The sequence below is a fragment of the Passer montanus genome, unplaced genomic scaffold, assembly GCF_014805655.1.
Source record: "Passer montanus isolate IOZ18808 unplaced genomic scaffold, ASM1480565v1 scaffold25, whole genome shotgun sequence".
Classification (NCBI taxonomy): Eukaryota; Metazoa; Chordata; class Aves; order Passeriformes; family Passeridae; genus Passer; species Passer montanus.
In genome coordinates, this window is record NW_024367149.1 from 6,839,300 (window position 1) to 6,865,943 (window position 26,644).

Consider the following 26,644-nt stretch of genomic DNA (forward strand, 5'->3'; position numbering starts at 1 on the left):
TTGTATAAAACAGCACCTCTGTTAAACTCTTAATTTATTTCCAGTTATTTGTATACTCCTGTATAGGACTGCAACTGGCTGCTTGCACCAACAGAGAAAACACCTCATAACATCATTCCTATCTATGGGATACAAAAGTAAAATGGGATAAAATTCCTTTTACTCTGCCCAAGGTTGTCTTTCCAGATTAGAGCAGTTATTACATAACTATGAGACCTGTTATCACTTACAGAACAGGAAATGGCTTTGCATTAAGTGGTTTGTCCATACTCACTTATTAAATCAGCAAAAGATAACTAGAAACAACATCGTGACCTCCTGAACACACATCCAAACAATGCAGCATTTCTCACCTCTATCAGCAGATCACCTGCTCTAAAAACTAATGCTCTTTGTTTTCAGTTAAAATCTAAGGTCCAGGAAGCTCCAGATGTCTCCATTTTAGCACCACAGGAATTCTAAAGTATTCCGAGCAAGGAATGGGAATGCAGCTGGTGTTATTTATGTGTGTTTTGCTATTCCTTGTTTCTTTAAAGAGCTTGTGGATGAATATGTTTCAGGATATTACTGACTGAAGGCTTGCCAGCTGATGAATTACAAGTTCTTTCCCACCTTTTCTGGGGTAACATTATGCTGTCTTCCCTCCCTTCCTCTTTACTTCTGCACCTTTCCTAATTTAAGCCTCAGAGGTCCCTGCAAACACAATTCTGCAGAGAATTCAAGAGTTCAGTAACACTAACATGGGCAACTAAACTCCACTCTACCTACCAAGATCAAAAAAGATCTTCCATTAGAGAAAATCACTGTTCTCTTCCTTCTTAGAAGAACAGATGCATCTGAAAGCCAATCTTCATGTTCATTCTAGTTAACAATGGAATTAAATTCAAGAGTATTCACTGACATGATGCAGAATTCCATAGTAAGAAAACATAAGACTTTAGCTACATGTTACTTTCCCAACCTTACCCTTTGTTATCTAAATCTGGTATCATCTAAATTACCTTTCTGTCAATACTGCAAACACAAAACCATGAGGTTGCACATCCCTGCCCACAATGACGTAGAAGATTCAGGCTAAAGCACAATTAAAACACTCCAATACTGAAGTCATAAATTTACTACATATTCAAATGCTGAAACAGCCAATTTAAATTAGGTAGGTAAATGAAACTGTTGAGAAGTTACTGGGGAAATAACACAAGACAACACAATTCTGCCACTGGATCCTGTTCCTGTGAAGGTGACCCATGGCAGATGTGTCAGGTGGCAAAGACACAGACACCAGGCTGCAGTCAGGACACCTCACACTGCATGACATTCACACAATGTTTGACATCTCACAGCACCCTCTTGAAAAAACAGGCAAACAGTTCACGTTTATGTACTTAAACTTTATTTGTTCATAATTACAGGCTATTGTTAGAATTTTTAAACAAAAGGGAAGTCTATAAATAGAGGCTAATCCCACCTGAACAAGTTGTTTTAAAAAAAAAACCAACAAAACAAACAGTTAAAACTTCATAAAGTAATGCCATTTAGCTCACAGCAGTGGTTTGTTGGTAGTCTGAGTAAAAGTCCTATAGTCAGAGTCAGTAACATGAAATGTAACATCAAATGACTCAAAACTTTAAATCCCATAAAGGAAAGCAGGAATATATATATAATATATACATATAATATTGTGTTGGTCCACTGAGTATACATTTTTAACAAAAGATAAGAAACTATGTAATCCAGTTAAGCATATGATTTGCAAGATTAGTGTACACTCATTACAAAGATGTATAAGATAAGTTATAACTATTTAATACTTGCAAAATTTTAAGTTACATTTTTTTTTGAGCAGGTGTTTAAATGCTCATCTCCCAGTGCAAAAGAAAAACCATCCCAGTCAGGTTACTCATTTTTTCTTGAAAAATTGAAAACCCTCAAGCTCATGCAACAGCAGCATTGACAGGTAATGGGAAGAGCTTAAATATACTGAAGTGTGTCTGAGTTCTCCCCCTTTGCCCCAGTGCTTTGTGTTGAAACACTTCAATTTCCTCAAAAGAAATACCACAGGTTCAAAGTGCAAGAAAAAAACCCCTTCCAGATGTTTATGCTGCTGCCATCCATTTTTCTTAGATAGGGCACAAGATTCCTGTTTTTGGAATTATTTTAATGAAACTGATTTTCCAAATACAATTCATTCAAAAGGAACAATAAGTTATTTTCATTAAGTTATTTTCATTAACATTCTATCAATCCTACTCTGACTCAGTGACCATTCAGAAATCATTCAGTTTAAGGTGCAACTATCAGTTGGCATTCAATAAATTACATATACAGAAAACAACTGTGGTTAAAAAAAATAGAAATCAGACTACCTGTTTTTTCTTTCTATTTTCAATCCTATTTCAAATCGAACTCATTAACTTGCCAGTTCAGCTGCATATTTCACAGGCAAATGTGGCTCAAATAGCAGTGGGGTCTCACAATTTGACAGTCACCTTAGCCAACAGCAAATGCACATGAATTTTCAGTTTAATTGCTTTACAAAACAAAATAACAGGTCTGCCTTAAAACCTATGATCATGCAGGAAAAGTAAGAAAGGTTTCAGAAAGACATACTCTTTCTGATGGAGACTTCATGAAGATTATGTTAAACCCAACATAAAATCTTCAACAAGGAGAAAAAGAATCTATATGCATACATATAAAATAAAGCACTCTCCAACTCTGGCATTACTAAAACCCCTTCAGAAGAATTAAAGGTTTCCAGTGACTAACTGCTTGATGGGAGACAGTCAGCCATGACAGAGTAATTGCTGTATTCACTTTATGCTCAATTACCAACTGCTGATAGATTACAGTCAAACCCCAATCTCTCTAACTGCATTTTAAACTGATTTGCTTTCAGCTGGGAAAAGTACTTGGCTCTCCTGAAAACTTGAGAGAAATTGAATGCTAAACTTAACAATTATTCAAACAATAACCAAAAGGATTAAATTTAGCAGAAACATTCACATCACTTTCAGAAATTTAAATCCTTTCATAGTTTCTTGTATATATGCATTTTCTGATTAACATTTAAATAGGTTAGGTACTCAGGAAAAGGGACAAAACAGTTTACATCAGATAAAATCTTATTCTAAACTTCATGCTTCTGATATTTCAGATTTACTGAGTGCAATAGCCAGTTCCAAGTCTTCTTGCTCTTGCTGTTTTAGTCTTGCTAATCTTTCTTTTTCTTCTCTCTCACTTTCTCTCTTAGCCCATTCAATCATGTCTTCCTCAGTAGAATACTGCAAGTTTAAAAGACAAAATAAGACAGATTAACAATACAGTGATAATTATTACTGTCCAAACATTCAGTTTAAGGGACAATTAGTTTTTTTCAATAATTTTAAATATTCTACTATTCAAGTATTATTTGTTTTGTAGTTGTAATAGACTAAATTGGCTTAGTCTAAGGTTTGAGTACTAAGAAGTGCACTGAAGCCATCAAAGAGATGTATTTTAATGAAATATACCATGTTTCAAATTTCAGTATTAAGTTTCTAAAGCATAACTGAGCAGAAAGTGCTATAATTTAAATATAGTTTTATATGGTTAAATACCAGTCCATACAAGAAAACCTTTGAATAAATCAGGAGAACATTTTGCAAAGCACACTCCTATTCACACTGTAGGCCATCCTGATTTATCCTGCTTTCATTAGGGATGACTTTTCCAGGTGAAAATGACTCCAAAAATTTAGCTGTAGACTGTTTCTGAATGTGTAGATGACAAATATTGCTGCCAAGAGGCAGCAAAATGATAAGGGTAACTGTAGAGTTAGAAGGCTGGTAGTAATACAGAGAAAGGTCAGCATGATATTAGAGGGGAAAAAAAGAACAGATTATTTCCATGTGTATTGATGAGAACTGATTGTGGACTAAATACCTCCTGTACAATTATTATAAATCAGAGAAAGCTAAGGGTATTATCTTAAATAAAACACAAAAGATTATGATAAATTTTCTTCCTAGCAAACATGCAGAAAAATTAAGAGGTAGGTGAAGCCCCTGTCCTCACAGATGTCCCAGCATTAACTGAAAGGATTAGAGGTTAGAAACTCCAGATCTCTGCTTTGAGCTCCTTCTTGGGGAAATAAAAGCAGAAACAGCTGAGTTTTCTCCATAGTGCACTCAGTATTTCCAGTAATTGCAGCTGGAAAATAGCACTATTTTCTTCACAAAGATAAGACAGAAGACATTTTTGCAACTCCTCCAAAGTGGCTTCTAAGTCTCCCTAACTACTGCCACGGATGGATAACCACATTTCAGAAGTTACCATGCTCCAAGACACACCAACCAGTGCAAGTCTACTTTGAGAGCCTGACAATCCTTAGTTTACTTTAATCAAGCATGTAGCTTATTAGGCCTGAACAGAGAGAGCAGTATGGTCAAGGTACTGTAAATGCAAATTGCATTTAACAGGCTTGAAAGTGAGATGATGCCTTTCAAAACTTCTACTTGCAAAAGCTCAAAAGAAGAAAATAATATATAGGCATGCACAAACCTTTAGATTTGCTTCTACTGCTTGGACACCACGACTTCTATGAAATGAATTCTGGTTATAAAGAGACACTTACTATTTTACTTCATTGTGCGTAAGTCTGGAATTTACTAACCATTCAAAACTCATCAAATTATATTTCATTAACATACACTGTAATGAGGCTGTTTATCAGTATTTCAGTACATTAAAATTATGACCAAACAGTTCAATGGCAGTTAAATTAAAATCACATTTTGGTTTATTTTTAATTGGGTAGTTAACAGTGTGCTTGTTATAGATTTGTAATTTAAATCTGCTGCACACATTGATAAAATGGATAATACCTAGAACATAGGTATTTTTGAAATCCTGTCCTCTAAAAGCTAGAAAGTCTCCATGAAAAAAGGCATAAAACCAACGCAATTTAAACATTAAATACAACATTTTGCAGCATTTTGTTTTAGGACAGCCTCAGCTGTAAACTAATGTAAACTCTGTTTTAACTGGAAGCAATATCCCTTGTGTACATGGGATATGTTTTAATAATTTAAATTAGACTGAAGACTTCAGTGTGAACATTTCAAAGCTGCCATTATACTGAAACAAATGTAAAAAGTGTTTACTCACAGTACTGAAGTTTGCAAAATTGTTGGGGTCAGCCTCTTTACTGATGCTGGTGGGAGCAAATGGATCACAGAATAGATCTGCTTCTTGTTCTTTGGGAATGTCTGGGGTGGGGAAAGGCTGAAATGGGTCGCTCGACTTAAAGCAATCTGAAGAGTCTATTTGATTGATAGGTCTTTTCCCTTAGATCAAAATGAATTTAAAATGAATTTAAGATAGCAGGTAATAACATGCCAAAACTAGTAAAAAAAATACATTCAAAAGCTACTTAGAATGCAACCTCTTCCCACAAACTAGTGGAGCTGTAGTTTCAGAGGAAGGGTTGCCAATTTAAAAAATGAGGGTACAGCCCACACTTTCTGAAAGGGTAATCAGGTAAAAAGGAACACATGTATGTTAATGAGTCAGGAACACCGTTGTATATAAATTAACTCTTTTGGAAAGAGAATTTCTAACGGTTTTGAGCACCTATTCTGTCAGCACAGTATTGTTTTCTGGTTATCAGCTGTCTCTGATCACTCCAGCAAGGCTCTTTTACTATTTCTTTGGATCAAGTTAGCACACTTTTATTCAGAGAGCAGAAATACATTACATTTATAAGTTTTCAAAACACCATGTCCTCTCCCTATGCTAAGACCAGGAATTTCTGCAGTTTAAAACAAGGAGTATGATAACAAGCAATCACAGACTAAGCTGTTTTGTTAATTTTTGCCTAAGAAGCTGCAAATAAACAGCATCAGGGACAAACCTCCACTTATTCTGTTGGGTTTTTTTCAGCTTAACCCCAGTCAGCTTTCAACACCACTGAGGACATTAACGCAATTACTTCCAAGAAGAGCTGAATTCCACCCCACCACTCCCTCTGTATGTTACTGTTTACACAAGAGGTTTCAGTGCAGTTCCCTGAATTCTACTACCAGATTCTGCAAGTGGTTCCACACTTGCAGTGGCTGTATTTTAAAACTTACTTCTGTTTCCATTTTAGATTAAAACTACAGAATTGAACAAAGGTGCTTATTACTTCACATATCACTTTTGAAAATTAGCCTAAAATTACTTCATAAGAGGAAAAAGAGATTCTCATGTGGCAATGATTTAGAGATTTGGAGAACATCCCCTGGGAAATGTGTGATTCACTTAGACACTTCCCAGATAACTCTGCCATCTCCCTCACTGATGATCCATGTATCACTGATGATGCTGTGCTGCCCCATCCCTGGAAGTGTTCAAGGCCAGGCTGGATGGGACTTTGAGCAATCTGCTCTAGTGAAAGGTGTCCCTGCCTGTGGCAGGGGCATGGAACTGAATGATCTTTAAGGTTCCTTCTAACCCAAACCATTCTGTGATTTTACAGTTCTGTTACTCATAAATAATGCCTGCCTATTTCTTGAAAAATGTGGGAGAAGCATCTCCAAATGACAACCAGGGAATTTTATTTCTGTATGGGAAGTTAATAATTGTAAGAATACAAAATACACAATCACCAAATCTTCTCCAAAATCAAGAAATGAGAGTGTTTATCAGTACCTAGAGAAACAACAGAATTCAGAGACAACAGCCTTTCTACATACTTTCCAGTAGAGAGAAGAACTAAAAGAAAGATTTTTGGGTATTTCCTTGAAAAAGTATTCCATTGTTTCAAATCAAACCAAGGAAGTAATCAGAAATAATTACATGTAAGTACCTCAGATTTTATTTCCATTAGGAAAATAATTAATTGGGAACGGTTATCAAGATAATCACATTTTCAGTGTGCATATCAAAACCACCTATTTTTTCCTAATCATCTGTTGCTGAGGATGCTGCTATTCCACCCTTAGAAGCTTGCCTTCCAAAAGTGCACCACATCACAGCCACTCCCACAGAATTCAGTCAGAAATCCTTTTTATGTTTAAATAAGGACCAACATCAAACATTCAAATTATCATCACTTGCCATGTCAGCTGTTTTAATGTTATTTACAATGGAAATGATTACTTGCAAGGCATTAGCATGAACCAGATGTCACACCAACATTACAAGTGAAACAGCTGAGTGAGTTTAAGCTCCAGTATGAGCACTCCTGTATCTACTGTGCTCCCCTTCTTTTGAGAAAACATGAACACACGTTTAAGTTTCATGTCAGTTTCTTAAAACACCTTAAGACTCATCCACTTAGTGTAACAGTAAACAAATGATGCAGTAGAGTTTTTAAGGACAATGAAACAGAGGACAGAAATTTTTAAAGGAATACTAGATTTTCCTATGTTTGCAAGAACAACTTGAGAGTGAGGAGCCTGTTGTAATACGGTCTTGTTGCAAGCACAAGAAGGTGCTGTTGTGCATGATAATCATGGCCTTTTCTGGAAAGCAGAGTGGTTTGTGCCATGGAATGTCCCAGAAACTCCTCTATCACTGAGGAGAAAACAGCCCAGGGAACTTGGGTTTATTACTGTTACTGCTACAGACCTCTGGCAAGGCCACCTAGAAAAAGTTAACCTGAAAACCTAAGCCAGTTCTTTAACCCTATTTAATTAATTTTGCATTAAATCCACCTGTGTTGCAATGTATAAAGCACACTAAATTCTCACTTTAAGCATAATTTAATTCAAGATTCACGCATTTAATTTGCAGCTATGCTGTGTTCTTGCATACACTTGTAACAAGTTTTTTTTCCTGTTTTTTAAATCCTTTGTGTCTTCAAACTCTGGCCCCAAACATCATGCAAAACTTTGAGGAAACAATCAGAAATGGACCTGTTTCACATCTTGCCCATTCATTTTAAATTCAGAGCCTTTACCCTCCCCTCATAATTCCTGTCCCTCTGCCAACATGAAGCAGCTGACTGTTACCACATCTCAGTGTCAGCTCTTACCAGGGGGTGGTGGACAGGGCCTGGTGGGAGTTCCTGTCTTAGGGGGCAGTGCAGGAGGAACATCCTCATTTTTAGCTGGTGCTTCCTCAAACAAGTTTTTAGTTATGGTGACACTGCTGACAGAGCCTGATGTGGAAGAGCTAAAGGGATCCTCATTGTTGGCCTTCAAAAAACAAAACAGCAACACACACATTTGCAGTGCAGTGCTACCAGACATTCTCTTCAATAATTCAGTATTAAATCAGAACTAAAATTTGGACTAAGACTAAAGAAAATACTGTTTGTTCTTACACATATCCACATACTCCAGAAGACTGAACAGAAAGAAACATCAGGAATGGTTACTGTGTACAACACTATAAAGTTGAAAGCAGTTGAACATGCAAAAGTAATACTTTTGCTGCTAAAATCAGCAAATTTACAAATAAATAAATTATAGTATCACTGGAAATAGAGAGAAAATACGTATCAAGCCAAAAGGATTACATTGCATTCTTCATAGAATTTCAGGACAATTTGCTATCAAGACCTCTTCTTCAAGCAAATCAGCCATTATAAATGTTTAGTAGTGGCAAAACTGTAATGAAACTGAGTGAGCTTTGCCTTGTCACTGCAGTTTCATGCATTTTCTGTGAGTAGCAGCAGCTCCATATTACCTTTGACAGCGTGCTGAAGTCAGCAAAGCCACCTTCAAAGGATTCACTTCCAAACAGGGAGGCAAAGGGGTCTGTAGCTAAATACACAAATCAAGCCAAGAATAAGATTAAAAGTTAAATATAAAAGACTGAAAAGAAAAATTCCCACTACTATTATTAATAAATAGCAACTATTATCTATTTTGCAACTTAAAGTAATTTAAGTGAAGTATTTTATGTGGTAAGCACTTCAAATTATTAAGTAACTTTTAAAAAAACTCTAAGTGTCAGCTTTCAATTAAGAACAATAAATCTCCTGTGCTGAATTACTTCAAAAGAAATAGAGGTATGTTTGCCTACATAAAAAAAATATTAAATTCCACTGAAAGTATCAAATAACTATACTACTGGAAATGTTCTACTGAGATACATGTATGTATACACACAGAGGTGTTTTTTGTGTGCATACACCCATACATATATACATAAAAATGTATATGTGTATATATGTATAAACATGAACCAGAGCTCTTTTCTGACTGCAGACCCACTTGTGAAATCAAGCACCTGAACCTCATACCATCCCAGCCTAATTCAACAGTACCTTTTCATTCTCATGTGCCTAAAATATGTGAAAACTGCTACTGTACAGTAGAGAAGGAAGTGCCATACTCACTTCTGCATCTCTAAAAACCAGCATTTTTTCCCTACAATTAAAATGAGCAGGTTTACAATACAAAATCACACATAGATTCCTGTTTTGGATTATCACTTGTCAGTGCAGTTTAGGAAAATAGGAGTTCAGAGCCTTCCCTCAAACATCTTTAGCCCTCAGATGAGAGAGGGTCACAGAAGGAGCAAACTTGAGCAGTAAAAAATTTCAATGGAGGAGTTACTGTATTCCCCATCTAGTCTGGTGGTGCAGAGCTATCCTGATGTTACTTACACAGTAACATGAAATCTTTGAAAACTACTGGGAAGCAGCACAGACCATCCAAATAGCACAAACACTTAAATCAGGAACTGCCCCAGTTTCAGTAAAGCAGAGGAACAGTTTTTGTGGAATCAGTCTTCAGTGATACACACTACAGACAGACAAAGTCAATTTTGGGTTATAAACTTCTCCCCTAAAAACAGGCACCTTATGTCACACTTTTTGGGAAAATTCAGAACACATGGGAAATCACCTACAATGCTCCATGCAAATTCAGTTAAAAGACTAGAAACAAAAGCAAGCAAAAACAAAAATAAAACCCAAGAAGCTTGATATGTACAATCTACTTTTACCTAGATCATTTGATGTAGTGACAGTGGTTCCACCAGGAGCAAAAGGGTCATTCTTCTTTGATATCTCTGTCTAAAATAAAAAATTCCTTTGGAGGGAAATTTGTTTTCAGCTTAAAAGATTCTTCAATCTAAGAATACAGTCATCATTTATTTTAGTTTAGAAGTTGTAAGATAACACATTCTGAAAATAGCTTCTATCAGCATCAGTAAACAAGCCTATTAATAGAAACTCTTCCTTTCTGTTTTGATTAATACTTTGAAAGGATGGAAAAAAGGTACAATATGTGCAACATACTTGGTAACAGCTAATGCAACAGTCAAGAATATCTACTGCTCATTTTGGTCTCAGATTTCTACAACCAGAGCCGTCTTCAAGGAGATCTAAGATTTCAACACTCCAGAGAGGTGTGGTAAAGCATTTAGGATGAGTGCATAACTTCAGTTCAGAAGTACACATCTCAAGAATCCACTCCTAATCCCACACCACAGCTCTGACCTCCCTGGTTTTTTCTTCTTTTGGACTGTAATAAAACCACAAATTTATTACATTAGAACATCAAGACTTTGAAAAGGAGAGTGTGCTGAATACTACAAATTGTAGAACTCTAATTTCTAAGGCTGGAGGTGTAGGCTGTGGTATGAAATATGACCTTGAGGTCTGCACAATGTGCACACCATGGGGAAGGGCAGGACCACCACTGGCAGGTGCAGTGATTTCTCACTCTTGGCTGCTGTGGGTCCACCTCTGACACACTCTACAGCCACTTAACTTGCTTCTTAAGCCACATGTATCTGAGTTTTATATATGTCTATGCATGTTTTATGCACACACAAAGCTGGAAGTGAGGCATGAAAAGAAACAGCACTGAAAAGGAAAGGAGATGGCAAAACAATGGAGACAAGATTAATGGCATGAAGAATTTCAGCTGCTTAATTTGTTTGTCTATCAGCTTTAAATATTACATATTCAACAAGTTCTAGTCTACACCAGCGAGAGTTTTATGCCCAACTCTACCTTATTAAAGGCTCAAGAGTATTCAGTCACTGCTCATTTATAATGTGAGCTAAAGTTACACTGAAGTACCTTTGAAAGAGGTATCATCATTCACTAGGTATCCCCACATCACAAGAGACCTTTGGTGATTCTTATTAAAAAAAAAAAAAACCAAACAAAAAAACCAAAACCTAAACATACATCTATAGAAAAATCTGACTTTTCTGAGGGGAAACCCCATATACCACATCACATTTCAGATAAAATACAGCACATAGTTCTTGATCCTATAGTGTGTGGAGGCAGAAATCAAGTGTCTGAACATAACCTGGTGAGGTTGATCCTGGCTTTCTTTCCATTTATTATGTTCCACCAACTAATAGAGTTGTTGGAGAGCTCTAAAGCTTTACAGAGCTGAAGTCATTGTTAAATAATAACAGAGCTTAAGTCATTATTGTCAAATGCTCTTAGCTGTGGAGCAATGAAGATCCACAATGAAGTACTTTAAACATGTTTTTATTTTTACTTCTATTTCATCTGTGACTATTTCTAGAAAATAGCACCCAAAAAGACAAGACAGAGCTGGGGGATCAGAGGTAACCTTTACATGATTTCTGAATACCATTTTTTTAAAGCATGTCCAAATGTTCAAAACAGGTTATTTTGTCCAAGTCACATGGAGAAAGCAGTAAAAGGTGTGACACCAGACTTACTGTGGTATTATTACTGTTGTCTGCAGAGCTGAATGGATCAGTGCCAGCAGTCACAAAAGGGTCGGTGGAGGATTGCTTGAAGAAAGAGTCAGCTGCAAAAGGGTCTGAGCCTTTGAAGGGATCACCACCAAAGGGATCTAAAAAGTAAACATCTCCCTAGTATTTCTGCTTGTTTTACTTAGCTGTTATCTTAAAATCTAAACAATGTATAACCTTTTTTCATACTGCTGCAAAGTGACACATTTAAGACCAAGGACCTTTGAAGTAGGAAATTGGCCTGTGAATAATTTGTATTCTGTGATTCAAAACACCAGACAAGGCAACACTTTCTGCAAATCATGAAAACAGCAGTTCCAGAATAATCTCAGCATATAGGTTCTTTAACCAAGTCCCTAAAAATGAAGCATTTACAAAACCTAATGCTCCTAAGAACTCTCCTGCCATCTCCTGCACTTCCCAAGCCCAACTGATGTTTCTTATTTGGCACTTGGTGCTCAACCCTATTTTACTATTGCTTTCCCACTGGTTATTTGTTTTTTTGTCACCAGTAACTTCACTCAGGACCAAGCAAACAATTCAATGACATTGCCTATTAAGCTGATCTAAAGAGAGACTTCCCACCTGTTCAATACTTGATTCCAAAGGAAGTTGGTATGTTAAGAGCCTTTAGAAGAGCACAGTTCTACTACTTTGCAAATAAAACAGGCAGCAAGTGTTTGGAGCCTTCTGTTCATCACTTTCACATACTTAAATCCCAGCTAAGGAACTTCCAAAAAGAGCAAAACTCACTGGCAATGGACTTCTCTAGAAAGCTTTTACACAAGTGGCCAAGTGCTAATGTCACATATATTCTATAATGATTTTTGTAGCATTTCCACCTACTTTTTTCATCTGAAAGTGGTGACAATTTTCCCCACTAGCAAGAACCATTTAGAAAAACAAACACATCATGAGTTATAAAGTTGCTTACCAATTTTTCCAAAAGGGTCATCTTTGAAGGGATCATCTGTTCAAAAGAAAAGCAAATATTCATTGAAGAGCTTCTTACCATCATGAAACACAGCATCAGCCATCTCCAAGCTGCATTTCCGTTGGCTGTTGTCCACAAACACCCACATTCTGCAGAAACACAACTGCAGTAATCCAGGCCAGCTACTGAGATGAGTCCCAGGTTGGTTTAATTGTCACAGACACTGTGGATGGGAGCTCCTAAGTGTTCACTTCAGTACTGGATGCATGATCCCAACTCATTTCTACTTTCTCACGTTCATCTGAGAGACAGATATCCTGTCTCTTAGCTGTGGGTATCTACCCCTGAGTATACTGAGTGCTCAAAGCCCAAAAGTTTGGTTCCTAACAGACCTTTTCTCTTCTGAAAGAAAGGCCTTGTCATGTGCTCTAAGACCACTTCAATATAAACAAAAATCAAGCAGTATCGACTCAGGAACATTCAAGCTGTTTTAAATTAGTTTAATTTATTAATTTAAAATATTCAATCTGCAATGACATTCTTTCAGAAGCCAAGTGATCTGAAACAAATTTAGCTTATTTTCCTTTCAAAGCAATACAAGCTAAATTGATCAGACTATGTTGATCTGAAAGGGTGTAAAATCATATTAATGTGGCTGAAAACATCTGCTTCAGCAGTTAATTCAAATTAACTCCCCTTTCCCAATTGGCTCCATATAGGCAGATCATTCCTTCCATAGAAAATAAGAGCAGAGCAACATCATTCGTCAATGGCAAGTTCTTAAAATAAAACCCAGCACTTCCACAAGATGAACAGATGGTGCAGCTCCACATTACCTTGTTCTGAGAGCCAAACTCCCCAGAAGTAGGCCACAGCCATTCATTCTGAACCACCCACACCCTCCCCACAGCACAGCCCAGAGAACCCTCTGCTGACCTGTTTGGGGACTGGGGCTGTCAATCACATCACTGACACCACAGGTACCACCAGCCTGCCCACACCTTTGCAGCCAAAATGCCACCAGGGCAGAGGCAGGGAGGGGATGGGGAAGAGAAGTCCTCAGGCAGAGCAATGAGGAAAAGGAGCAATTTTCAGAGCTCATTAGGAAGCCCAGATCAAGGAAGGAGGAACACCCCAGAACTCTAATTTCTATCACTACTATTTCTATAATGCTATTGGCTCCATGCTCCTGTCACCCACACATCTTCAGATTTATTCTATAAAGAGCAGTCTCAAGGGGAAGATGAGTCTGATGCATTCACACAAGACCTGTTTCTGCAAATCTGCACTTAGAGAGAAATGTTTACTTACTGCCAACAAAAGGGTCAGACTGGAAGAACTCTAAGCTGGCTTCAGAAACTAGATCAGGCAACGGATGAGATTCAGCATCAAATGGATCTTCCTGGGCAATGCAGGCAGAGAGAAACATATTAAATTTTTAAGACTTGCAATGATGGAAAACACTTATGTCATCTCCTGTTACCATTCAGTGGTTTTTTAAAGCTTAAAGCAAAGAGACAGCTGGAATTCTATATAATTCATCAATGGAGATCCAAAATATTGTTCAACAACCTGCCTGCTACACAAGATGAAATGTTTTCAAGACATCACACTAAATAAAACCAGTAGGAAATGACAATTATTCCTCTGCTGTTGTATGACCATCATGCAAGCCTGAAACAGGTTAACCAGGATTTTTTTTAACCTACTTTTTCCTTCCCCAAATCTGAAGAAACTCACTTTTTTGGTAACAGTTGCAGCTGGGGTCTCTTTCTCTTCTCCTACAGAGACTGCTGTTTCAGGACTATTCCTTATCTGTACAAGGGTAAAAGCAATTCACCATATATAAGTAAATACAAGACTGCACAATAAAATTTTAAGTTTTAAATAGAATCACAGAATATACAAAAGCATACTTTAAGAGGTTCATACTTATTATAGCACATATTTAGTATTCCATAAATCCTGTAAGTTAAAAAGAAATCAATCATAAATCTACTGAGACATAAGGAGGAACATTTAAAGCAAGACAGTTTTAGATTTTCTGTACTTTTCCTTATTCTGCTCTCACTGCACCAAATGGAGACAGCTGCTCTCCTTTAATGTTAATTCTGCTATTCAATTTATGAAATTTTGCTTTGGAAATAAATACAGAAAAAAATGTTACTGCTGCTTTCCAGGCAAACTAAAATTACCTCCTTTTCTGCTTATGAACTTTCAGATATGTGGAAACACAGTCCCTCAGAAAAACACCCTGAAATTTCAGTTGTGCAAGTGTTTAAAAACATAATCAATCTTGGTACATTCTTAACTTATTCCAACTTCACAGCTGCAATGCATCGTGATCAAGCAGGCAAAACACTACTCACTGGAGACACACTGTTTGTTTGTTCCTCTTCTGCTATGCTTTCCCTCTCAGCATTCTCATTAAGGTTTGCAGTTTCACTGCTGCTGTTGCTAAGACTAGAATGATCCACAGTTCCATTAACAAGTGTACTATGGGGCTGAGAGTGCCAACTAAATTGGTTATTTTCCAGTTCTTTCAGCTCAAGAAGCTTTGTCTGCACCTGTAAACAGAAATAAATGTATTAGCATCAGTATGGCAGCACGTGGAAGCCAATAAATGGCCATCCCCTCCTAAATATAAGGTGGGTGATATATATCTGAAAATCTTATTTTCAAAAGCAAATATAATAAAAAAAATTGAGAGATAAGCAGAAATCGTATTTAGCAGAAGTGCAGAGTGGTTGAAGGACACACCTTTTGCCAAGGAAGAAGACAGTCACTGGCAACACCAAGACTTGTTATTCAAACCCATCAGAAAAGTTGCAAAGGTTTCAGGGGTTTCTTTGTTTGTTTAGTTTTGCTGGGAATTTTTGGTTAAGGTTTTTTTTTCTTATTTTGTTTTGGACTGGGGTGTGTGTGTGTGGTTTGAGTTTTTTTCCTAGATTATGTATTTGCAATTTCCTTAAACTCAAAATTAAAAAGGCTGCTTTATCAGAATTCTCATCTTCCAAGAAGGAACATTATGATTTCATTATCATCTCCCACATGACTTCTGAAGTCTACAAAAGCCAAGTATATCTTCCTAAGCAGACACTTACATTCATCTGTTATTATTTCAGCAATATGCTTAATGCAGTGCCTTACAGCAAACATTTACAACCAACCTGCCAGTTGTGAAGGAACTACTGGAACTGACAGGCTATGCAAAGGAATAAACCTAGTCCAGATATTTGGGTGCTAAATCCCACTGATCTCTGCTAGCTCGGTCACCTAATAGAGTTATTGGGGTGTCAGCAAAGACACCACCAGGTGCCTTTCAAGTTAACTGACCTCAAACCAGCCATTAGATAATCTTGTCTAAAGCACCAAAGCACCTACTGTTCCTTATTTAGGAGTCAAGAGCAATAAAATCAGGAGTGCTGCTATAAAACCTAATGAAAAAAATGTCTGTAGTACAGTCAAGCATAACCACTTATACTGTTATACTTATATACTGTTCATGGCAAGCATCTCCTGCCATATAAAAACACTGCAGTGGTATAACCTTCTCTCCAGCTGTGATGAAATGATGAAAAAAGCCATATTTTAAAATTAGGAATGTTGTAAGACTTGTTAGCAAGTTACAGATGTGAATTGTGTAAAATGACCAATCTAAAATCAGCTGTTTCTAGGGTTCAAAGGTAGGTTTTACCTTTTGTTTTCAATCTGGTATCAGTGTGAGTGGCTAGTACATTACACAGCTGACAACAGGGAAGGAGAACCATGAGGAAAGGGTGTGCAAGCTCAGGCATCACCAAAGTTATAACAAATCTCTGATTACAGACAGAAACTGTTGGTGCAACAGCAACTGCTTGAAAGCATGGGGCTCTCTGCCTCTCGGGGTCTAATCTCAACCCAATTTCTTCTTCCATTCACCTCACTTTCCCCCCTCAACAATGCACTAAGTAAATGCTATCAGTAATTTTATACTTCATACCAATTAAAAAATAGTGAGTGCATGCCTCAGGCCATTGAAGATGAAAACTTCAATAACTACTGGACACAGAGAATTTAAGTCTGCATCGTCCATTTTTCATTCATTACATTATGACAAATTATTTATGGACTATAATAAATTAATCCCTTTAATGAATAAAAGAAAGATCATGAAGTATTTTGAGTGACTTAAGTCAGCCTCTAAAAATCCTAACAACTACTAGCACGGAACACATGTGTAAGTAACTAAAGACATGAACAAACAGTGAGGAAAAAAGGAAACAACGCCTTCCCCTTAAGGCAAACCACTATAAAAGTTTCCAGCTCAAAATACTTTTGGGGGGTGGGTCTTTCACACTGCCTTACTGAATTGATTTCCTGTTGTGAATCCTGCAGATGTTGCTGAAGAGGTCCCAGCTGTGCTTTCCCAGACTCTATGCAATGTTCAAGCTCTGCAGTTTCTTGCTGCAGGCGACTCAGCTCCTCTTGGGCTTTGGTCAGTTCATCTTCATAGGCTGAAATCTTTGATTCCTGGCTTGTTATTTCAGCCTTCAGCATGGCAATCTAAGGCATGAACAGTATTTCAAGTCAAGAAAAAAAAACCACCCCAAAACCCACACCCAAAAACCCAAACAACACTTTCAAACACATCCAAATCTATTATTTATGACCAGAAAAAAATAATCTCATAGCTATTGCAGAGATTATAGATCTTACCTGAATAAACAGTTAATTCTCTATTAGCCCCAGTAAGAACAGACTATTTTTGCTGTTCTTCTGACCAATACAGATATTTTTGCTTTAAACCTTATTTGTGTGCAAGTATATCTCAATATGTTTGTTGACACACTGACACTAAATTAGGAACACCGAAGCAAGTGATGTATTTCCTATGCTCTGCTGGTCACAAAACCTTGACACTCAGGCTATTTATTCATTAAAACATTTTTTCTTGCCCCAACAACTGGAACTCTGCAAGGCTGAGTTCTTCAAGACAAGGCATTAATGCTTCCCAAGGGCACTGGCCACCAGACCTTACCAAATGGGCCTCCTCTGCACACTTCTGCCTGATGTCATTAAGTTGTTCTTCCAACTTGGCCTTCTGCTCATCAAGATCATTAAGGGTTTCCTGTGCTTCCTGTTTCTGAGCTTGCAGCTTCTGCAGATTACTGCTTTCCCTCTTTACTTCATCCTGGAGATCCTGAAACAAAACACAGCAGCTTGACATTTGTTCCCTCTCTCCCCTTACCCACTGAATTCCCCAGTACAAACTGCAGTGCTAACCCAGATTTCTAAGTATCAACAAATTATCTTCCAGAAGCCTGCATGGATACCAGACAATCAAGTATTCTCAGATTGTAATTCAATGACATAAAAATAACCAGATTGTTTGCCTTTGCTTTTCTTTAGTAAAACAAATCTCACTGAAGTGTTGAGATCATACACCAAGACACAGATGAACTCTTTTCCTCACACAGAGGTCAGGTTTTCATTCTGAATTTCAAAGTTGTCTTTATTCAGGCTGCTACAGTGCCTCTGCCCTGTGCTTCAGCACTGTTTTACTGAGTTTCTTAGTAAGAACATGGACCTATTGGAGTGAGCCAGAGGAGTCCATGAAGATGGTCAGAGGGCAGGAGCACCTCTGCTATGAAGACAGGCTGAGAGAGCTGGGGCTGTTCACCCTGGAGAAGTGAAGGCTCCAGGGAAACCTTAAAGCCCCTTCCAGGAACAAAAAGGGGCTTGCAAGAAAGTTAGAAATGGACTTTTTATCGGGACATGGAGTCACAGGACACAGGGAATGGCTTCACAGTGACAGAGGCAGGTTTAGATGGGACATTAGTAAGCAATCCTAATCCTTTGCTGTGAGGGTGGGCAGGCCCTGGCACAGGTTTCCAGAGAAGCTGTGCCTGCTCCATCTCTGGAAGTGTCCAAGGCCAGGCTGGATGGGGCTTGGAGCAACCTGGGGCAGCGGAAGGTGTCCCTGCCCATGACAGGGGGCTGGAAGGAGATGGGCTTTGAGGCCCCTTCCAACCCAAAACATTCTGGGATTTTGTGATAATAGAAATCCTTTATTCTGCTCCTTCCCCCTTCAAAAACACATGGCCAAAAATAGGAACTGTTTTTTGGAGCACGGTGAAAGACCATTAGCCCAAATGCACTGCCTCCTAGGGCATTCCTGCCCCCAATTTTGCAAGGATCAGCCAAAAATGTATTTTCTGTGTACCACTACAGATAAGAAATGCACATTTCATACACAATAATATGGAATCTCTTGATTTATGAAAGAGAAGCAAGTATGTGTCTTGTGTTTTAAGTACATTAAGTAGCATAATGAAATAATTATTTCATTTCTGAGCAACAGGAATGGTTATACTTCAACAAACTGCAGAGACAACACTGAAAAACATGTCAAGGAAAGAATTTAGGAAGAAAAAGAATCGTCAAAGTCAGGAGGAAGAGATAATACAGTGAGATCAAAAAGGATTACTACAAAAGGAAAAGCATTGGATGAAAAGAGAAGATTGCAGCATTTCTGAGAAAATACAGCAATTTCAGGAAGAATCATCAACAACAGTAAAACATGAACAAAGCAAAAAAAAATTAAGGAGGATACGAAAGCAAGCAGGCATGAAATTCTGATTAGATGATACATTTGTGTGCTGCTCTAAGCTACAATCCTGCTCTCCTTTTCTAGGGGTGTTTTGTTTGGGTTCTTTTTGGTGAGGGAGACAGTTTATCCATGTGTTGTGTGCTAACACCTCCACATAATGAGGACAAAAAGCCAGATAGGAATAGAAAGGCCTATGATGCAGCAGTCAGATGCTGGGGAATTGGGTAACCTCGAGACAACTGGAGGGCTAACTAAAGGTATATCACAGATGCTTTTATGTTAAAAATCAAACACAAAACCATGCCAAAAAATCTCCCAAACCAAACCACAAAAAGCCCCCCACAAAACTCCTCCAAATCAAATTTGAATTTCAGTGAAGAGTATGTCAGTATACAGCAGTCAGACTAGGAAAAATACAGGTTATTTCTAACCCAGGAGAAAAAAAAACAGCATGCACACAAAAAGCTCTCAGAGCAGCTACTGACTTGGATAATTGGGACACTCTTGATCCATTCATTTTCACATGGCTTTGAAAAGCAAGGATCAGCTGACAGTTAACACAAGCAGTGGAGGAAAAAAGTAACAGCTTAAAGAGACTTCAGCCTCCTTTTTCCTAGAGGAAGCAAGAATTCACATCCACACAAGCTAAATATAGATCACCTCCACTTTTGTCTGTCCTAGGCACAGCAGTAGAGAAGCACTGAAGAGACCTAACTAAGCCTGATGGCTGCCAGAAGAGAATAGAAGGAAAAAAGCCCAACCAAATCCAAAATCTGTGGTGGTTTTTGTTCACATATGCACCTAACCTCTCCAGAATTAAAGGCTGCAGTAGATACAACACACAAAACTGGCTATCATACTCAAAGATGCCTCTTCATGAAGTAAACCAGACTCCAATTAAGCTTCAATTTCAAGGAACACCCTTCAGCATGGAAGCATCATCTTAATGGTCAAGCACTGAATGAGATTCTAAATGAAAACCACTAAGACACTTGAGGTGTTACAAACTGTCATTTTGATGGTAATAATAATCCTTGTATTAGATTTATGATCATGGTAACTCCTTATGCCAATAAAGTGTAGGATAAGGAAAATTTAGGAATCTCTATTTCCATGGACAATGGATTTAATAGTTTGCCAGTCCGTCCTTCCCAAGACAATTCATGTGCTAGAAAATGTCAAGCCTGTAAGAGGACAGAAAAGTAAAACTTACTGACTTTCTAATGGCATTGGTGCACTGCAATAGAGAAAAAGAAAATCCAGTTCTGAGGATACTCAGTACATGTAACTTTGAGGAAACACCCCTTAGTCTCTGCTACTAAAGAGCTGATATTTTAACAAGCAGATTAAACCCCATCAATATGCACATCTTCCTTACAACTCTTTTTCTGCCTTTGCTTTTTTAGTACCTATTTACACAGTCTTGAAATTTTTTTATTGAAGAAAAAACTGCCATTCTTTCCCTTCTCCTATATAAATCAGTTTGATTGATCACTGACCATGGCTATATTTGAGATTACAAATAGGTCTGTGGAAGCAATTCTGGTGTCAGAAACCCTGAAGTGTCATGACACAAAACCAGCTTGAAACAAGGAGGCAGGTTAGAGCAAACTGTTTTTTTGGTAGACCATCCTTAGAAATGTTCTCATTAGAATAAAACCAGAAGAAAATGTATGAGGCAAAGATACCCTTAATCTGTCCCATTATTCTGTGAAGTTCTAGAAAGTTTGTTGAAACATGCAGGTCCTCCACCAGTCAGGAATAAGAAAAGATAAAGGGCCACCAGATTAAATAAATGCTGCAGTCATTTCCTGTTTGATCCTGGAGGTTTCTCATTTTTCTGACAAGCCCATAATAGACTGTTCCTTCTCTGCAGACTGACAGAACTCTGTAACTATATTTAACAAATAGCTTGTGTGGCTACTAACAGGTTAAAGACCTGAGACAGCTGCTCCCAGCCCCACTGCTGAGGATGCAGACTCAGGGGATGCTGTGATGCTACTGCCTATCAAACACACATGGATGACACTGGAACATTCAAGGTAAGGCTTTTATCAAGCTTACAAACCTTTTGTGCAAAGGCACCAGAGAACTCAACCCTCACATGAGCCAACACAGATTCCAGCAGACAAAATAATCCTGTGTGCAAAGCCAGGAATATCCCCTGAGAATTCTGTGAACAGTGGGAAAGGGAATCTGCAGGGTGGGGAGGGGAATGGCCGCGGAGCACAGGCATGGGCAACTTCCACACGCATTCCTGCAGCTGCTGGAGCTGCTGCCAGCATGACCAACAGGCCAGCATCTGATTATCTCCTCAAAGGTCACACTATTAATTATCATCCACACTCCAAGGATATTAAATAACCCTGCACAAAATTCACAACTCTTGTAATACATTAGCTCCTTTTCAGCCCAACCGAAATTGAAATGCTGAAATCTTGCATTATTTGCTCTAAAGTAAAGATTATGGAAAATGATAGATTCTTAAAGTAAATTTAGAAATAAATATAAGTGGTCAGATAACACATCTGAAGATTTTTTTTAAAACAGCAACTGAAAATTTAACTGCAATATTGCTTTGCAATATTTAATTCAGAGCTTGGCTAGTCTGTCAGCACTCTAAACACTGATGCTGACTGCATAATTTTAACATCTGCAAAACACTTGTAAATTTAGATTTTCAGACATTCAAGAAATTCAATATCATCCTTTCAAATAAAAATCAACAGATTCTTTTTAAAATTCACTTATATTAGGCAAAATTATTTTGAGGCAACATTTCTCCCTAGCTGGTAATTACTGTGCCTCTTAATAGCAGCCCGATATACAAACCCTTTTAATTCAGCCATTTACGTTTATTAATTAATTTACAGTGCTACAGTGTCCTCTTTAGTTTTAATTACACAGTAGATAATCTTGCTTTAAAAAAAGAAAGAAAAATCTAGTCTTTTGTAATAATTTTCATTTATAATTCCATGCATGCTATATATCCTATAGGAGCTTACACGTTTATATAAATATACACACCTACACAAACCCAAAATTATATATAGAATACACTTCAAAGTACATTCTTTTTCTTAGCTACCATTTTTTTTTCTTTTTACTGGATAAGTGACGTGATCTAAAGACTCAGTAATCCCACTGTCATTAAAACAGCACATGGTGCAATATCAGGTGTCTGAACAATAATGTGGTGGTTTATTTACCTGGACCTCACTTGTCCTCTGCTTGATGGCATCTTCTTTCTCCTTCAGATCTTGCTCTACATTATTCTTTTCCCTGGAAGACCAGCAAACAATGCAAGAATACTTAAGAACATCAGCTACAGCAGGTACAGTTATCCAGCCCCCTAAGCCTGTATCTCTCTTTAAATACATAGTGAAACATTAAACAAAAAAGATGTGAGGGATTTCTGCTTTCCAAATGATTTACAAGACAGAAGCCCACAGAAGTGTTCTGCATAAACCCCTCTGTCTTTCCACCAACTGCACTCCAGTGATAAGAACGGCTCAAAACTGGAAGGGGGCGGGAGGCAGAAATCAATGAAATACTGTCTCCAGTGATCTCACTGTTGCTATGGAGCACTTGTCTAATGAAAACTGCTAGGAAAAGTGGGAGGGATTGCATCAGATTCCATCTATTAACCCCTGCAAACACAGCCCTGCCCGGGTTCCCAGCAGCCAGGGAACACTCCCAGAGGCCAGCAGAGCCCATGAATGCCCTTTGCCTGTCAGATTTTGGGTCTGCCTGCTGGGAAGCTCAGGCAGGAGCAGGAAGGTTGGCTTGGCTTGCTGGAATCACGATCTGCTCAGACACTCCACACACAATGATTTGCTGTGTCATATCAAGGTTGCCTCTACAGACATTTATTCAAGTTTAAGTGACTGCTGATGACAGGGGAATTATCATCAATAAATTCTCATCAGTCAGACATAACAATAGCTTTAAGAAAGGGAACAAACCCATACAACTCAGAAGTGTTACTGTTATTAAAAAATCATGAGTGTCTCTAGACAGCATATGGAATCTTTTCTCCTTCCATAGATACAGAAAAACAACTAAGCATTACAGTTTTTACACAATCTTCTGTAGATATTTACTTTCATAAGGACTCTGTTAATAAACCAACACACATATTGAAGTCTGAATTTGAACAATAAACCTAACATTTCTAAATGAAATACCATAGTGAAAAGCTATTAGATTGTATTACTGGTATAAACCAAAATTAAGAAACTTCGTATTTTAATAGCAGAGAATTGTTAATCAATCTAAAACTATTAATTTATTTACCCTTATCTGATATAGAAGAAAGCATTTCTGTGTTGAAGTAAAGCAGGTCTACTCTAAGGTCTCTTTATGCAAGCTGAGAAAGTTTTGTTTACAATGGAAAATAAAAAGAACCCAGATGTCAGATCTTAAATGAACATTTGTTCTGACAAATAATTACTATAGATCATACTCTGCTATTATTTTTCTCATTATCTGATTGAAGAGCAACTACCTGATTATGCCCAAAGGTGAAGTTTAAACTGGAAGGAAAAGGAACGATGTGGAAAGAGGAACTTTGAAGATCAAGGCTATTTATTCTGTCAAGTGTGATCCTTCAAAATAAAGGACCACACTTTCATAAAATTCATAAAATATGTCATAAAATTAATAAAAATAATAAAATTAATAAAATTCCTCACTCTCCATTCATCAGAAACTGGAAATTCTAAAAAAAATCTTTACCTTTTCAATCAAAGCTATAGCACACTCCTCTAACTCAATAAGCATCTGTAGCATAGTTGTATTTAGATATTTAAAGTATTGCAACACAGGCTTGAAACAAGCTCTTTGCTTTGGCTTCCATAACTTCCCATGAACAAAGGTCTCAATAAAGCACTTCTACAGATCTATGTACAAATCAGGCTGAAAAATACCTTCAGGCCCTCAAACACCCACCAAGCACAGACAACATTCATATGTATTTTTCCTGTTTGATGATAAAAAGAGTAGGAAAACAAATACTTTTTATTTTTCCTGCTGGGGTGGGAAAACTGAGCACGAAATAGAACTGCAGGCAGGTATGTGTGGTTAATAAACAGCATTTATACATTGCTGTCACTGATGTGCCTGAGATTGTCAGAGATGCAGATCACTTCCTTTGCATTTCAACACAAGCCAGGTACCTAAATCCTTGCAATCTGGACTGAGCAACAGGATACAACACCCACCCACTGGCACTTCCATGAGCCAAATCAGAGCACAAACAATGAATTGGAAAGAATCAAGTGAAAGAAGTATTGTCAGGCAGAACAAGAAAAGCTTAGGCAGCAGTCTCAGGCAAAGGAAAACAATCTGAGTGTATATAGTCTGCACATAACACATCCCATCCTCCCCCCAGAAATGCCTCTTTGTTTCAAAGAAAAGACAACACAGAACTACTTAATTCACTAATTCTTACGAACACCTCCATTTCTTTAACAAACTATCTGCTATGCCCCTTTAGGAATGCTCAGCAAATGAAAAAACCAAAAACAAGTAACAAAATTGATTTATTGGATATGACAGATTTCCTGGATCATAAAGTCCCTTACTACATCCAAAAAACAACCCAAAAAGAAATGTGGTCTTGCCAACAAAGGACACTTGTAACTAATTCAAGCCAATTTTTGAAAGCAATACAATTTCCCTATGCATTTTAATAGTAGTCAGGTTGGGAGAACCTCATATCAAATAAACTAAAAGCAATGACTAATAGATGGTTTCTCCCATACAGATGCTTCATCATTTACCAAAACCCTAAATTTAATACCAATTTGTGAATGGAGTAATTTATAAATGGGAGCCAGCACATTGCAAGTATCTGTCACAGCTGAGAACTGCAATGTCCCCGTGTCAGCAGAGGTGTCCCAGCCAAACATTCAACCCTGGCCAGGCTGAATCACCTTAGATACAAAAGCAAAAAAAAAATCATAGTCCTGTCCCATAATAAGATGAGGACTACTCACAGAGCTGGTAGCATTATCTACACTCATAGTTGCCCAATATTTCTTATTTTCACATACATCTGTAGTTGTGGGAATTCCTAATGTAGTAGTACTTCAGTTTGGCAATACTGGAAAAAAAGCCAAGGGTTTGCCTTGTTTCTTCTAACATTAGTTACTCACAACCTCTCCTGCTGCAACAGCTCGGTTACTTCCAAATCAGAGGTTGAGAAGAAATGATCAATCCTACATTAAAATTCTTAGCTAAGGTGATGTAGATCTCTGAAATTTGAAACAAAAGTTGATGCAAGTGCATGGCAGGGAGAGATTGTCCTGTTTTTCTGGGGGATGTTTTGCTCTTTCATTGCTATTGAGAGACCAACTCACCAGCTTTATGGTCCTTTTAACCTGATTTATACTTCAAGACAATTTAAATGCTGCTATCCAGCATATTTGAAGGATGACATCTCTGGTGAGATATCCCAAGTTAAGCTCAACTACTCCTCTGCTAAGAGAGGAATGTCGCATCAGTAAAGCTTGAAGAAATTCCATGAATTTGAGGGTCATCACTAACTTTGAAAGCAAGAAAGCAAAGCTGGGTTTGTTGGGGAAGAAAAAGGTTTTATGGCTTGAAAAAGAATGGTCCAGCCTCCCACCATGTTGATCAAGAAAAGCTTCAAATAGCTTTCTAAAAATATAGTGCAACTGAAACAGAATTTAGAGACAGCAGTGCTAACAGGCTCAATGGTGCAGGTTCCACAATGTCCCAAGGCAAATCATTCCCCCCACCAGAGGGGTATTATCCTCCCTAATAAGTGTTCTGCATTTTATTCTTCATCTGATCCTCCACCTCCACCTTCCTGACACTGTATTTATCAAATTCAGACTAACAAAGCTATTGCCCACCAGACCTCTTTCCCACACAAACTGCTGAGCCACAAAGACATCACCTCTGTAATCTTTGCTCAATCTCTCCAAAAGCTGCTCTCCACACATTGTCATTCTTTTGGCCATTTCCTCTCTTGCCTTTTTTTGTTGTTGTTTTTTGAAGCGCACTTCAAAAATAGATTCAAATTCTATTACATTTACCACACTGTTAATCCCATTCTGTTCTGAACCTCTAAATCATATCAAAGTAAACTTCCCCTTTCTAAAAAAATACACACTAAGAGTTGCCTATACCCTATCTTCAACAATCTAGTATAGTTCAATTTAAAATAAATGTCAATGTATATTTGCCCCTCAAGAAATGGAAGTAGTGACTTTTGCAGGGCCATGGTTCCATACCTCACAGTAAGAAAAGAAAACCAGACTCAAACAGCCTGGCTTGCATGTTAGGCTGCAAGCCCACCTACTGAAAACCAATTTCTAAAAATTCATGCCAGCCAACAATTTATTTCCTTCAGTAAATATACACAGTTGCAAATCCTATTTCAGGTTAATAAATGTGAGTGTCCAAAACTGGAATGAATATAACCT

At 37.7% G+C, this 26,644-nt stretch overlaps 1 protein-coding gene across 5 annotated transcripts in view; it reads right to left on the minus strand.

The window, feature by feature from the left end:
- Positions 1-1,372: 1,372 nt before the first annotated feature.
- Positions 1,373-26,644, minus strand: part of EPS15 (epidermal growth factor receptor pathway substrate 15) — a 68,076-nt gene continuing 42,804 nt past the window's right edge. For 3 of the 5 annotated variants that reach the window (XM_039711416.1, XM_039711415.1, XM_039711419.1), the window contains 13 exons: positions 22,400-22,472; positions 17,619-17,780; positions 16,946-17,143; positions 14,968-15,165; positions 14,339-14,413; positions 13,910-14,000; positions 12,599-12,634; positions 11,629-11,765; positions 9,922-9,991; positions 8,656-8,732; positions 8,000-8,162; positions 5,149-5,327; positions 1,373-3,284 (listed from right to left, as the gene is read on the minus strand). In XM_039711416.1, coding sequence (XP_039567350.1) covers positions 3,138-3,284; positions 5,149-5,327; positions 8,000-8,162; positions 8,656-8,732; positions 9,922-9,991; positions 11,629-11,765; positions 12,599-12,634; positions 13,910-14,000; positions 14,339-14,413; positions 14,968-15,165; positions 16,946-17,143; positions 17,619-17,780; positions 22,400-22,472 — 1,606 coding nt within the window. In that variant the 3' untranslated portion in view covers positions 1,373-3,137. Of the gene's footprint in view, positions 3,285-4,542; positions 4,580-5,148; positions 5,328-7,999; positions 8,163-8,655; positions 8,733-9,921; positions 9,992-11,628; positions 11,766-12,598; positions 12,635-13,909; positions 14,001-14,338; positions 14,414-14,967; positions 15,166-16,945; positions 17,144-17,618; positions 17,781-22,399; positions 22,473-26,644 lie in introns of all 5 variants that reach the window. The other 2 variants (XM_039711417.1, XM_039711418.1) reach the window with 2 other exon arrangements.